This window comes from Pogona vitticeps, chromosome 7 (genome assembly GCF_051106095.1).
Source record: "Pogona vitticeps strain Pit_001003342236 chromosome 7, PviZW2.1, whole genome shotgun sequence".
Taxonomy (NCBI): Eukaryota; Metazoa; Chordata; class Lepidosauria; order Squamata; family Agamidae; genus Pogona; species Pogona vitticeps.
This window is the reverse complement of record NC_135789.1, coordinates 9,555,001-9,570,237: the sequence shown is the minus strand read 5'-3', so window position 1 is coordinate 9,570,237 and position 15,237 is coordinate 9,555,001. Positions and strand designations below refer to the sequence as shown.

The 15,237-nt window shown below is 49.1% G+C and overlaps 1 protein-coding gene across 10 annotated transcripts in view; it reads right to left on the bottom strand.

The window, feature by feature from the left end:
* The window catches only part of ACOT7 (acyl-CoA thioesterase 7), a 68,359-nt gene that overhangs the window by 24,878 nt on the left and 28,244 nt on the right, over nucleotides 1-15,237 (bottom strand). For 9 of the 10 annotated variants that reach the window (XM_020799967.3, XM_078379139.1, XM_078379141.1 and 6 more), the window contains exons 4-6: nucleotides 11,631-11,722; nucleotides 10,458-10,572; nucleotides 3,364-3,450 (exon numbers count right to left, since the gene is read on the bottom strand). In XM_020799967.3, coding sequence (XP_020655626.2) covers nucleotides 3,364-3,450; nucleotides 10,458-10,572; nucleotides 11,631-11,722 — 294 coding nt within the window. The remainder of the gene's footprint in view (nucleotides 1-3,363; nucleotides 3,451-10,457; nucleotides 10,573-11,630; nucleotides 11,723-15,237) is intronic. The other variant, XM_072977740.2, reaches the window with a different exon arrangement.

The window sequence follows — 15,237 nt, the reverse complement described above, 5'->3', positions numbered from 1 at the left end:
GAAGCAGCCCCTGTGACCAGACTCGGGGCTAGACTGCTCTTGGATAGGGATGCTTTGATTCCTTCGTTCACCCCTTCCAATTCCTCGGCCCCCTTTCCTGCAACTCCAATCTGATCAATGCAGCTCCTGGCCCGCTTCTGCTATTTAAACCAAGGTGGGCAAAAAGGCAGCCCCTGTCCCACAATGGAAGGCCACTTTGTTTGCTCACGTCAGGGGAGGTCTGATATGAAAGGAGTGCCCGTTCTCACAGGGAAGAAAGCCCCCCCCCCCCCCGGTACGGCTCAGAAGCCAAGCCCGTGGTGGAATTCAGGAGGTGGTCCTCCCACCTCCCAGCGCTGCCTCTCACAACCGTTCACGCATCTCAAGACTGAGCAGGATCCTTTCCAGACCGTGTGACTGACACCGCCTTTTAAAAATAGCGCCAGGTGGCAGGGGCTGTATTCGAGGCTCCGTCGGCTGCCTTCTGCACATCACGCCTCCCTGGATGAGCACAAGAGCTTTGCACTCTGCCCATGCCCCAGCTTGGTAAGGGAGGGGAATTGTGGCATGGGGGGGGGACTCACAGTCAGGCCCCTCTAATGCTCCTCTGCTGGAGTGAGAGGTCTTGGAAAACAGCCTCTGACATTCGGCGTGGCCCTGTCTTATCAAATATTGCCACTTAGGGTGGTTTTTGTCCTTTATGTTATTGATTCATGGGTTCGGCAGTGGGATTTAAAGAAAGATAGGATGTAAAACACGCACATGCACAGAGGGGGGGGGGCATCAGTGAAGGCTGCAATCCTGCTCCCATCAGTGAGTCTGGTGGCCAGCTTTTCAGAGGAGCAAACAAAGGTAGCTTTCTTCGTCCATGCCTCCAACCTGTTTTTCCTCCTCCCTGGCTTCTAAATCGTGTCGGATCAGAAGACTCGCTCTAATTGATTGCTCGCAGACGGAGGTGCTCCCAAAGGAATTTTTTTACCCGTAATCAAATTAATTTCCAGAGCGAGGAACCAGCCCCCGCTCTCCACTCTCCGATGCAAGGAGGAATTGGGCAGAGGCGGCCACAGGATTGTGCCGTGGGGGTGGAGCCGGTCACAGAATCACAGGGCGCCAGGAGAGCAGCTTCCAGCTCAGTTGAAAGGCTAAGGTGTGGCTATCAAAAGGTCTGCTAGGGAGGCTCATCAGTGTCTGCCGATGGCTAGTGCTAAGCCTCACCACCAGAACCTGCGAGCGGTGGCCACGCCGGCCCAGCATCTCCCCTTCAAATACCCACTGGTCTCTCTCCTGACCTCCTATTGACTCAAACCTTAACACACACACCCCTTCCCAATGGCAAGGCTAAATGACTCTTGCAAAGCCTCTTATCCATTAGAAAAGCCATCTCGGGGGGACTGACCCTCTGCCTTAGGCCTGGCATTTTAGAAACAGCCCTGCAGCTGAAAGGACAGCACAGGTCCTGGGCCTTCCTAAATTAAAAAAAAAAAGACCAAGGGGCTTCACGCACCCTCGACACGGGACAAGGGGAGGGAAAAGGTGCGCAGCTGCGCTGGCATTGAGCTGTTCCACCCCTTTCTTCACCAAAATCTCATCATCTGAGAACTGGAAGGGACTATTTGTGGGTCATGGAATCCATCCCTGGGGTCAAGGAGGCCTGAGTAGAGGAATCGAACTCCCAACCTCTGGCCTCGTAACCAGAGACCTAAAGCAGTGAGCGATCTAGCCTGCTCTGGAAAACTCTACCAGTGAGACTGCGCATAGTTTAAGAGATTCAAGTGAATGTATGTGTGTGTATGTGTGTATACACACACACACATACAGAAAGAGAGAGAGAGAGAGAGAATGAACCATGTGTCGTTGATGTTGCTGGTAAAAAATGACTCTGGACCACAGATATATCTGTGCAAGTTGACAGATGTTGCATTTTGCAGGGAAATTTGGAAGCATTCAGCCTCCCGACGCATTCGCCGAGTCTGCTTTTTTTTTCTTTTCTTTTGCCCAAGATTGGCTTTTTAGCTGAACAGTCCATTAAGCATAATGGACCTAAGGGAAGGCCACTGAAATCCAGCCAAAGCTGCAGGTGCTTAATTTCTGCCACGACCACAGCGAATGGTTCCGTTTCCAACAACAGCGGGTGCTTTAGGCAATGCCTCCAAATGGGGCTTGTTGGGTTCTCTGGGAGCCCCTGAATCAAGCAGGAGGGAAAGCCAAGGCCCCCCCACCCCGGATGCCTGGGCTCAGCCAGTGGAGCTGGGAATGAAACAAAAAGAAAAGTGGGGAGAGGTACCTTCCAGGTCGGCTTGGTCAGGTAGGTCCCTGGGGGCCATCGGCCAAAAGGAGGGACTGAGGACTTACTGCAGCCTGAACATACTGATCCGTAGTTCCCAACCTTGGGATTCCCCCAATGTTCTTGGACTACAACTCCCAGAAATCTTGGCCAGCACAGTTAGTGGCGAAAGCTTTGGAGGGTCTTAGTCCAAGAACATCAGAGGACGCAAGATCCGGAACCGCTGATATGGATAACTTCCCGGGGGGGGCAGCCCCCAGGTTTGCAGTACGGCTATCAGAGATGTCTAGCTTGATTTCTTGGGGGGGGCGGCATGGACTGCGTCCAAAGCAGAAATACTGCAATGGGAAGCAAAAGGCAAAGATTGTTACAGCTGATCTTTCATGATCTAAACAAACAGGGAGACGGGAGCAGAACGCGTTGACTGAAAAATGTTAGAGACTGGTTTGGAGGCAATGCACCAGGACCATTTTAGAGTCACCATATGCAAAATCAAGATAGCCAATTTCCAGGAGCAAAGAAGGAAGAGGAGGTGGAGGAGGAGAAAGAGAGGTGCTGTTTGGTCATGTACTAAAGAAAAGGGGCTATTTGGTCATTTGTTAATTCAATGGGTTTCTGCCCCATATTAGGAAAGACTCTCACCTCAAATCATAGAGATCTCCAGAAACAGCACAGACCCTGCCCTATGGATTAGTTTGAAAAAGAGACAGCATGAAAGGAAAAAGGGATGAAGAGGGAAAAGGGAAACTACACATCCATGCTCGATTCCCACCCCAACCCCCCAGCTTCGTTTTCCTTTTCCCTCCTCCTCTCTTCTTTCTTTTGAGCTATGGCTAGCCACCAAACATCCTGGGCCAGTTTGGCCCAAGATTAACAGACAAACTCACAAACAACAAGATGAATTAGAGGGGGGGGGGAAGTACTTTTTGGGAAGGTCCACCTTGGAGCTGAAGCTATGCCTTAAGCAACACCAACACCAACTAGAGAAAGAATTCACAGAGGGCCTTCTGTTTTTCATGGAAGGGCGGAAAACAACAACAACATTCTTGCGGCATTTGAGAATGGCAGCAAAAACAGGACATAGACATAGGGAGGCTTACCTCCATGTACGAATCCATGCATGGTGCAGTCGGAGGGTCCCACCAGGTGGATAAGGCTGGACTGGCTGTAGCCAACGGTGTAGGGCTCTAGAAAGAGGAAAGGCCATCGTAGGTGAGAGAGAGAGGGGGGGGGAGAACACCCCGGCTGAACGAAGCCAAAACCTCCCCAGCAATGAGCTGCATGGCATTCTACCCACGAGGCTCTGGTGCCCCTGGAGTTGTAGCCCAATAACTTCTAGAGACCCAAGGTTGGGAGGTTGCAACTTTGGATTCTCTGTCTTCCTTATCCAGAATATTTGGCGCTACACCCTCACCGTGTTAGGAAGAGGAAGAAGACCCCTTTGCATGGGAATCTGGATGCTAAGGTCTTGCCAGCAAAACAAACAAACAAATCATGTGGCCATACCCACACCACCACCACCCCTCACCCTTTGCCTGGACAGCATCTCCTCTCTAAAACCCTCCCACGCTTAAATTCAACGGATAATACATTTCCACAACAGTTGTCTTGTCTTGCCCAAACCCATGGAAGCCACAGCAGTCTCTGTAGCAAAGAGGTTAAGCCAGCAATAATTAAACACTTCAGCGACACTTCCCTTTCTGCAGCCCACAGTATATTAAGGCAACAGCATTAAAAGGGGAGGAGGAAGAAGACGGAAAGTGGCTTCCAGGATATATATATGTATATAGACCCACAAATCAAGAGTTTCATGCAAAGCCTTAAGGACTGTAGAGTCAGAAATAAGTTTCCAGTACTGGAATGGAATGGAGTTTGCAACCGTTTCAGAAACAAACTTTACTCCTGATGACCCCAGGGTTTCCTCCTTTGAACAGAATTCTTCGGGACAATAATTATGGGAGATATTCCCCCCCCCCCATATCCAAGGGATCGGCATCCGGGGTTTCAGTGATCTGCAGTTTACTACAGGCCTAATTATACACAACGTACAACAGGGTGGGACTGGTGGCCTTCATCCTGCCCCCTTGTTATCATGGTGAAAACAACCTTAAATAATGACACGAAGCAAATAAGGATGCGCTAAAACCAACATTTTTTAAAAATCTCAGAAACAACAAGAAGAGCCTAAAAAGAACTGACCCCAGTAGCAAAACAACCCTTCCTAGGCTAATGCCAGCCACCCGTACCTACCCATCAATACGTCCAGGTCTAACTTGGGCCCACTATAACTGAAACACACACACAAACAATCCATGAGTGTTAGTTAGAACAACCTTACCTTTGGTTTGCCTGTCTGAGAAGCAGGAAGAATGAGAAAGACAATAAGATAAGCCACACGGATTCCTTGCAGAATTATATGGCACATTGAGATGGGAAGATTAGCTGGAGCAAGCTCTCCCGTTAAGCCACCCATCCTATCCGCAGTCCGATTCCATCATCTTTGGACTAAGCAGGGAGGCATGAAAAAAAGAGGCAGGCTCGGCAAGACCAGGGTGGGCTGCGGGAAAGGAGAGGTTTGGCCAAAGCAGAGACCAAAAGCGGATCTTTGGAAACGTCCCTGGGCTCCACTGAAAATAAGGGGTCAGAACCTGGAAGCCCAGAGCAAAAATCCTTAGAAGGTGAGTGGGGAGTCCGGGACACCTGGAAGGTTGCTTTGGGCTTTTTTTTTTTTTTTTTTTTTTTTTTTTTTTTTTTTGGGCTTCCAGGTGACACTAGGCAGCCAGTGGGTTTGGTGGCGGGATATCGGAAGGCAAAGGAGAGCAGAGATCCCCAACTTTAGGTCCCCAGATGTTCTTGGACTACAACTCCCAGAAGCCTTCACCACTCGATGGGCTGTCAACGATTTCTGGGAGATGTTGTCTAAAAAAATATCTGGGGACCCAAGATAATTCTTGATCATAGATCTCTTGGAAGGTGAGGTATATTTAAAAAAGAAAGAAAGAAAGAAATACCAAAAAGAATATACAGTGGTGCCCCGTTCCGGATTAACCTTCGCTATGCGGAATCGTCGCTAAACGGGTAGGGGAAATTAAACTTAGTTTAATGCGTTCCAATACCTTTCTTACTTACCCGTTCAGTGAGGATTCCAATTGCCGGCAGCCATTTTCGCGCCCTCGCTAAGCGAGGGCACGGCTTGAAAACGGCTGCTGGCAGCCATTTCCGGGCTTCCGGCGGCCATTTTGGAGCCGCCGAACAGCTGTTCGGCGGCTCCAAAATGGCCGCCGCAATACCCGATCTTCGCAATGCGGGTTTTCCCCATTGCGAAGATCGGGTATGTTTCCATATAGCGATCCCGAAAAAGGGATCGCTATACGGAAACATCGCTATATGGTGCACTCGTTAAGCGAGGCACCACTGTATAACATTAAAAAAATCTTTAATAACATGAAACCGCATAAACTATACGGTAATACGTAATCTCCTCCACCAGAACCATCTAGAGATACAACCAATTTTCTTTCCATTAACAGAGCCCCCTTTCCCTTCCAAAATGCCATTGACTCTTGCGAGGGTCCAGAATCCTTCTTCTTTATTAAGATAAAATTGATAAAAATCTCCCCAAAATCAATAAAAAATATTCTTATCTCACGCTTCTTTAGTTTCATGCTGCACATTATTTCATGGCTATATTCCAAAAGCCTTTATACCATTACTCTAATGGAAGATCCTACTTAACTTTCCAGTTCTTCACCATCATTCATCTGGCTGCTGTTAATAAATTTGAAATCAATTCTTTCGTTGCCCAATTCCATTGCTCCTTATCAAAGTTGGATAAGAGACTTGTCTTATGGGAAACCTCGATATTTCATTCATTTTCTTAAAGACCAAGTTCCAGAATTTCAATATAGTCTCACATTCCCACCACATATGGAAATCGACGCCTACTTCCTAACATCCTCTCCAACATATTTTTTAATTAAAAATCAGGATGTAAATGATTTAATTCCATGCAAGTTAAACACCACCTCCAGATTAATTTATAAAACATTTCATTTCTCCTTATGGAGATACACTTTAACTTTCTTTTGCCCCATATAAAAAGTGAGCTACAAATTCTCGAGGGATGCCATGAAGCTCATCAGATGTGGCGGTAACGTCTCTGAAGCCAAGGCAGAGTGAGGGCACTGCTTTCTGCCCCTCACTCTGTACTGTGCATGAATGGGTTGGGAAGGTGACAGCGCCCATCTTACCAGATGCTTAGAGGATGTGAAGAAAAAGGGGGCAGTAACAAGAATACCCCAGCAGGCTACTAGATTAGGCTTCTAATCATCATCAACTTAGAACTGGAGGGCTGGAAGGGGACCCTCTGGATCACAGTCCACCCTCTATCAACAAGGCACAAGTGGGGAATCGAACTCCCAACCTCTGGTTCCACAGCCAGAGACCTCAACTCTTGGGAGCTACAGGACGCTGAGAGGAATTCCCTCTAAACAGGCTGGACCTAGAGACAAAGAAGGCTAAAACAATCTCAGCTCTCACACACAATACAGCGTGGCCTTTTAAGTTATTAAAGCGCTCCTGACACATAGATCTGAGAGCCTCTGTGATGTGTATTGGCCTAGGACTCCAGAACTTGAACTCAAATCCCTGTCCCGACCCTGGAAATTCACTGGGGGTGGGTGGCACCAGTGAAAACACTCCTCATGTATCTCACCTGGCCTTGAAAACCCATGGAAATCCACCACGAGGCGACTTGATGGCAGATAATGGCAGCCATCAGGGGTGGGCAATGGGTGCGCCTAGATGCTTGGGGAGACTGCAACTCCTAGGAGAGCCTAGCCATTGTGTGTGTGTGTGTGTGTTTGTGGGGGGGGAGGGGGTGTCTCCCTGTGTCCCTTTGAATCAGCCATCAACGACGAGCACCGAAAAGGCTGCCTGTTCTGTCAGCGTGACACTCAGGCGCAGGAAGGCGAAAATGAGATCGCCGCGTCCCGTCCTCAGATCTTCCAACAAAAGGAGCCCGCTGCTGTCCTTCAAGCATTTGGGTTTTAAAAACCTCCCGAATGTGGCGAAAGGAGAGCTTTGTGCCTTTTCATGACGGGTCGCTAGGCAACGGCCGCGCAAACGCCATGTGTGCTTCCCTGTTCTAAAAGACACCTAAAATTCAGCGGGCGGCTGGGAGAGACAGAGGGGAAGAGAAGAAACCTCGGCTCGGAAGGGGGAAAAACAGCCTGCGGGTCGCTGCTTCGTTGGCTCACACGCTCCGGCAGCCTCCTCGGCGCCAAAGGCATCGCGTCAGCCAGCGCTTCCCGCTTGGGGAAGAAACCCGCCAAAGAGCCTTGTTCAAATCCATGGGGTGGGTTTTTTTGTTCCACCTGCACGCTCCCAGGCTGCATGTGCACGGCGGCCGCACGCGATTCTATAAATAGCCCAGCTCAGACGCTCTTGTGTGCTAAAATAGCTGGCTTTGAACCCCACTGCCTGCCTGGTGGCAGGAAAGGAGCCTCCCGAGAAGAGCGGGTTGAGCAGGATGGCTCTGGCTGCAGGCCAGTGGCAGCGTTCAGGCCTCTCGGTGCCCAGAGGGCAGGATCTGGGATTTGTTTAGGAGAAGAGAAAGAACTCTATGCAGAGAGAGAAACCCCGGGGTGGGAAGAGACCATTCGCTCAACACAGGTCTCAGAGGAGGGAGACCCCCGTCCTCAGGTGATCCAGGATCCTCCACAAGCCCTTATTAGCCAAATGAAAGATCTGAAGGTTTTCCAGGGATCTGTAAATGTCAGGCGTGACTCAAGTTGACACAAAGGCGCTGCAGCAAGAAAGACCACACCGATCCAACTTCATAGTGAAGAATGTGCCACGTCTCCTGGGTCGCCGATTCTCAAGCAGCTTTTTGTCCTAAATTCTCGGTTCTACTGCATGCCGTGGAATCTTGGACCTCAAGGCACGACACTCAAAACGAGGGGTAAAGTTAAAGGTTCCCCTTGATATTTTTAGTCCAGTCGTGTCCAACTCTAGGGGGCGGCGCTCATCCCGTTTTTCAAGCCATAGAGCCAGTGTTTGTCCGAAGACAGTTTCCGTTGTCACGTGGCCAGTGTGACTAGGGAACGCCGTTTTACCTTCCCACTAAAGTGGTACCTATTTATCTACTCTCATTTACATGCTTTCGAACTGCTAGGTTGGCGAGGAGCTGGGACAAAACGACGGGAGCTCACTCCATCGCGTGGATTCGATCTTATGACTGCTGGTCTTCTGACCCTGCAGCACAGGCTTCTGCAGTTTAACCCACAGCGAGGGGTAACGGCATTCAAAACAAGGATTTACCTCTGCATCCTAATAATTTCTCGGGTCGAGGGGAGGATGGGTGAAAAAGTACTAAGGTGAATAAATAAAAGCCAAAATATCCTTAAGAGGCAAAAAGCTAGAGTACTTTCATCATGTAACGAGAAATGGAAAAATACAGATAGTTACCGATGATTTTCTAAGATGAAAGCGCAGAAAGAACATCCTGGCTGAAGAACCTTAGTTTGGGTGAGACACAATACCCTAATTTAGGGCTGCCACGTTCGAAATCAGAATGGTCAGGATGAGATTCAACCTCCAGCGGGAGAGGAGAGAGAAGATGCAGCCAAGGTTGCTTCTACACTGGGCCATCGGCGGGTCTTCTTCTCAGACAGGGAGGCAGTCTGTGGTCAGGCCAGCCAAAAGCAGAGGATACAAGATAAGCCTCCTTATCGTTTGTCTGGGTGGTTGGCCCATTGGGTTGGAAAAGCAATAGAAGCTTTGGAGCAGCTCTCAAAGCAAAGATCCTGTTTTGCAAAGGAAGACATCACCACCTGTAACATGTGGAGCCACCTGAGTGGGAACCAGTGGGTCTCAGGACAGCCAAGCCACTGGAGACCATAAATAGGAAAACAGAACACCAAGCCAAAGAGGAGAAGGAAGGGTAGATGTTTCACAAGAGGTGAATCAGGTTGGAATGGAGACGGAGATGAGAAGAAGCCACACCACTGCTCCACTTGAATCCAAATCAACCCCACAGAAGCTGTCTGGGGATTTATCTGGACTCTTGTGGAATATTTGCAGGCTCGCCCAAGCTTAACTCAGCACCAAAGCCTGTGGATTCCAAACAGGAGAGAGGCAGAGGGATCCTCTGGCACCTAGTTTTAAGCAGATTACATGATTAAAGACGGTGCTGATGATGTTAGAATGGCAGAGCTGGAAGGGACCCTTGGGATCATCAAGTCCACCCCCTGTCAAAAAGGACCAGTGGGGGGAATCAAACTCCCAACCTCTGGCTCCGCAGCTGGTGATCTCTACCACTGAGCTAGCTGGAGAATGGTTAAGGGAAAAAGAAGGGCTTGAAAGCCACCAAACCGACATATAATTGATTGTGTGTTTGATAAACATGTGGAGGATTGTCTTGTCCAGCATGGGAATGTTGCAGCTAGACAGGGTTGGGTGGCTCCCATCACAGATACAACCTCCGACTTTCTGTTTAGCAAAACCTTCTCTCCCCCACTCCCCCTTCTCCAGCTCAGCACAACTGGATTCCGATCCCACCTATTGAGACACCCTCCGTAAACAAACAAACAAACAAACAAACAAACAAACAAACAAACAAACAAACACACACACACACACACACACACACACACACACACACACACACACAAAGTCCTCTGACTCAATGGGATTCTGGTGCCACTTCAGTTAACTGGGAGAAGGTATCCTATTTCCATGGTTTGGGGCCAGGATATCTGGAGGGCTCCCCCATCCTGAACAGAGCACCAGACCTTCAGCAGAGAGAGACCCAGGAGTTGCGTCCGAACACCCAACAGGGAAGGTGGGGGGATTCAAAGCTGTCTTAGCACAGTCTAGTTTTTGGGTTTTAAAACTGCCTTTCGCTTGTTTGCAGAGCATGATTTCCGTGCATTTTATTGTATACCACCTGTAAGGCCACTGGTGGGCAGAAAAGCACTCCACAAACACCTGCAAGAAGTGATAAACGCACACTTTGCAACAACACACAGTCGGAAGAACAGCTGCCTCCAAAGTTCCCATCTTTGCGGCTTATGGAGCAAAAAAGCAAACCTCGCAGCTACTCTCTTGGGAGGAAGCCTCCCTAGGCTCGCGGAGGCTTGCCGCTCATGGAAGGTGAGCCACCCAGGCCCTTGGCTCAGCTTGCCCCTCTTACCTGGATGGATGACGGGCAAGATGACGTCCCCGTTCCGCTCCTTGGTTTCTCGCCGTTCCATCTTCTGCTCCTCGTAGCGCCGCCTCCCTTCCTCCTCCAGCTCCTTCGTGGCAAACTGGCAGGAAACAGAAGGACCATCTGTTCATCCCAGCCACGATTGCCAAGATCGGGAGCAAAGGGCCAGGGGGTGCTGAACGGTTGGCAGCGCCGTCGCCACCTGCACCGCTCGGAAGCGCCACCGGGAACGAGACGGGTGTCTCGGGCCTGCCAGATTAATGCAGGACAGCTGCAGAAGGGGCTGCTCTGCAGAACTCCTTCGGGGGCCAGGGAGTTATCCTTGATCGGTGACATAAGCCGTAGGATTGCCCCTGGGTCATGGGGGCTCCTGGGGTGGAGTGCTGGACCCAACACTGCACATCACACAGGAGAGGGCGGCTTTGGCCGACTGGGGCCAGTTTCCTGCCCCCCGACCCCTGCAGAGCCTCCTGGGGTCTCACAAGATCAACAAGAAAGCAGGGAAAAAGAAGAATCACGAAAGACCAACTCCACTCTTGTTTTTTGAAAAACAGGTATCAAGCGGAGTTAACGGCAGCCCGATCAAAAGGTAAGATGCTGCTTCTATTGGGGACCTCCAGGGTGACTATTCCCTTTTTTTAGCCAGGGGAGGCTGCATTGGGCCACCCCTTCCTAAACTGAGAAGGTGCCCCTCATCTCAGAGTCTCCTCCTTTTGCATTGCTGCCCCAAACCAAGTGCCAGCCATCCGTTCAGCAGGGCCACTAATAGCCTGCAGCCTCAGGAGTGGGGTGGGGTGAAGGTACCCCACTGACGGGAGGAGCTGCGACAAACAGACACAAGGGGTCTCCAATCCCACCCTGAACTGTTTGCATGTGCATTTCTTTTTATAAACCCTAAAACAAAGCAACACACTCTTCCCTTCCAAGTGGAGACCACACAGAGACGGCTTCGCTCCTGCCCCCCGTTTCTGCACAGCCCAAATTCACAAAGGAAGGAGAAGGAGCGGCTGAGTTGATCCGTCAAAGCGCCCGCGGGAAAGGTCTAGGGTTGGGGAAGCTGTGTCATTGGGGCACTGGCTATCATCCATGCTGAGGAATGGGGTTCTCCAACCCAATCCTCGTGCAGAGAGGCGGCCCCATTTCCCCAAAGCCACTTACCTGAATCGGAGGGACCTCCAACACTTTGTTCACGTTGTGGAGCGAGAGCGGAACGTACCACAGCGTAGCCTTGTTGGTCACCCTCTTGGCCCCTGGAGTTGGGAGGAGACACAGGAAAAAAAATGATCTCTATAGGGCAAGAACTCTGGAAAAAATGGCGGAGAAGGCAGGACATCGGGTATGAACTCCAAATCCATGGGGAGACAAAACCAATCCCAGCCACATCAGCCCGGCTGCCCTGTTAGGATTCCAGGGGTCAAAGAGTTCGATGAAGAAGACCCATTTGGTTTCACTTGATTATATCATTTACGGGGAAGGCTGACGGAATTACTTTAAGGGCAACCATCTGCACCCAATTAATTTACACCCTTGAAAAAAGAAGTAGTGATTTCACAGAACCCCATGGTGCCGTCTTTAAACTGGAGTACTGCAGTCAAGACTCTGCTCAGGACTTGAGTTTGATCCTGATGGGCTAAAGATTGACTCAGCCTTTCCTTCTTCTGAGGCCACAAAACTGAGTACCCAGCTCGCTATAGCATGGCGCCCAATGGGTAGTCTGCATCATTCAATTGTACACCACCCACAGAGTCCTTTAAGCACGGTGAGGTGGTATATAAGCAGCATGCTTTGCTTCCCTTTCTTTGTTTGAGGAGCTGCCACGTGATGATATCTGGGGTCGGCAGCTACCTGAGTTGCATTTTGAAACCAGCTTGGCACAATCATCTGCCATGAATTTCTTGGTCTCTAATTTCTCTGCATTATTGACAAGCCTGAGGAAGTGGATTTCGATCCACGAAAGCTAGCAGATGGTTTCAGGGGGGTTCAATTGGAGATGGGCATGAACTGCCAGTTTGTGCCGGTTCGTTTTTCGTCCGAACAGACGTTTGGCAGCCCCTCTCCTCCAAGTGGGTGTCCGCTGGAGGAGGTGGGGCTGGGAAGTGCCGAACACCTGAACGAACTGGCTCGAACTGCCAAAATGGCGGATTGTGCCCACCTGTTGCTCTAATAAAGGCATCACATATTCCTGTGCTCTATTGCACGGCCAGAAAGATTGGAAGGACTTTTGACTTGGCCGAAGCTTTCGTGACCTGCAGACCACAGGCTTTTGAAGTCAGCTATCCTCCATCGAGGCATATATGCCCATAAACAAGTTTGCCATTGGGGTGGCACAAGATTCTGTCACTTTAATCAGGGGGACGTGATTGTTATTACCATCAACCACTGCTCTTACTAAAGGTCCCTGGTTATTTTACTGATTTCAGCTTGAACCACACGGTTGGGTGGGTGAATTTCCACCTTGCGTCCTCTTAGGGGAAGGCGCCTAACAAATGAGACCAAATAAATAAATAAATAAATTCACTGCCTTTGATTCCACCTTTAGGAAATCTTTCCTTCCCAGGCGATGTGCAGATTACACCATAATACTTGCCTGGAGTCTTTGTTACTGGTGTCCTCAGCAATGTTGCTTAGGCGCCAGGCAAAATTTGCCCTATTTTGCTGAATATGAAATGAAAAATCCTTTTAATTTGATTTCCTCCCCCCCCACCCCCCCCACCCCCAGAGAGGGGAAAAGATGGTTTTGAATCCCCATGTTTCCTGCTGCTTTCCTTAAATGGTTTTACTGATGAGGACAGACATTTTGAAGGAGTTAAACTGCTATGAAGTAGAAGAGGAGACATAAAAGCTGAACCGCTCCAAAGCACAGTGCATAGCGTTGATTCTCATCAAATGATGTCCTTCCTCACCACAGCCCTGTGAAATAGGCTTTCTGTGTCTCCAATTTGACTTACCTCAAACATCTTGTTCCTTTCTGTCTAGGGGGACCAAAGGGCCCCCACAGGGGCTCACGAATGCAGCCGCCTTGGGAACAGTCACCCTTTTGAACAGAATTTTTTATTCCAGAAAAATAATGGCAATGAGCCACTCTGTATCATCAGAAGCCCAGGCACCGGAGCTTTTTTGGATAAGGTTGTTGCTGTGGCAACCAGCATGCCAGGATATCCGGGGGGGGGGGGTGTTTAAAAATATTATTATTTTTTTCGCTGGGTGAAAGCAAGAAAATCTGATTTCCCAAAGCAGCTTGTCGGAGTCAAAAGGGCTGTGAAAACACACCGTTCGCCCCTTTTAATGTAGTGGGGAAAAGAGGCAAGATGTGAACAAAATATGGTTGTCTTTTTTGATGGCTGGTAGAGGCAGGCTGGAAGGCAACCATCATAGAAATCATAGAAAAGTGAAGTTGGAAGGGTCCTAGAAGGCCAGCCAGTCCAACCCCCTGCTTGAGTCAAGAATCCAAGTTAAAGTATATCTAAAAGTTGGGTGTCTACGTTTGTCTCCAGCGCTGGAGCGCTTGCCATCTCTCAAGGTAACTGGTTCCATTGTTGTGCTGCTCTAACAGTTAGGAGGTTTTTCTTGATATTCAAACAAAACCTGCCAGACAGGGGATCTTTGGACCTCCAAATCTAATCCAGGATTATTCTCCCCACAACACCAGCTTTAACCAACAGCCAAGTTGGCTAGAGATGAGGGGAAGTGGATCCTATCAAACATCTGGGAAGACACACACACACCTGCCCCCGGTTGTGTTAAACCATATTTTCTGTTGCAAAGCATAGCCAAGAACAGAGTCAAAAGCACAGCTCAAAGACCCATCATGGCTTATTGGTCTCGTCATAGCAACGATGCTCTATCTCAGTGAGTTCCCAACCTTGGGTAACCCGGATGTTCTTGGACTAAAACTCCCAGAAGCCTTCAGCACTAGCTGGGCTGGCCAGGATTTCTGGGTGTTGATAGTCCAAGAAAACCTGGGTTAGCCAAGGTTGGGAACCACCGGTCGGTCTCAATACTGCCAATAAGTACACAGTTTTGTTTATCATGCAACATATATGAAGAAACACATCTTTGCATTTGACAGCTGGGGCTGTCAGATTTAAAGTCAACTGCGCTCTTAAAAATGCCAACTGCTTGGAATGGGTTTTGTCTGTTTCTGTTTTCATATCCACGTTACCACAGTTTGTTCATATCCTTTTGACTTCCTTCAAGGGCAGTTTGAATAAAACAAAGTGCGTAGAAATACAAATATCCTTCTCAGAAGATCTGAGCTTTAGATGGTGGAGCTGAAGACCTTTGAAAGAGAAGAAAGGCTGAAAACCTGGGTGTTCAGTGAGGGCTTCCCTTCTAAGGGCGGGAAGGAAAAGGCCCGTCGTTTGCATGGAGACGGAGCAATGGCTGCCTACGTGGGCCATTTCAACAGGGAATGGAGTGAATTCTCAGAGAAGAATGCAATCTGCCTTTAGTCTTTATTCATATCAAGAGGGTTGCACAATTTAAAATTCTGGCTGTATATGAAATCCAAGTAGAATTAATATGTTCATTAGCCTGTTTTTGACCAAAAGCAGGCTCCTTTGATAACATTCTCAGCCATTTGCTAGATCTTTTTTTTCGTATACGTAAACTGCACACACATTAAGTGCTGCATTGACTGAATTTCTCCACAGTCAGAGAAAACTTGCCTTGTATTCAAGTAGCCTCATTTTACTTGATTATTCTTCCACTTTGCTTCATCGTCTATTAAGTGACTTCCAGATGGTCCAGCCAATTTATCTTTGGT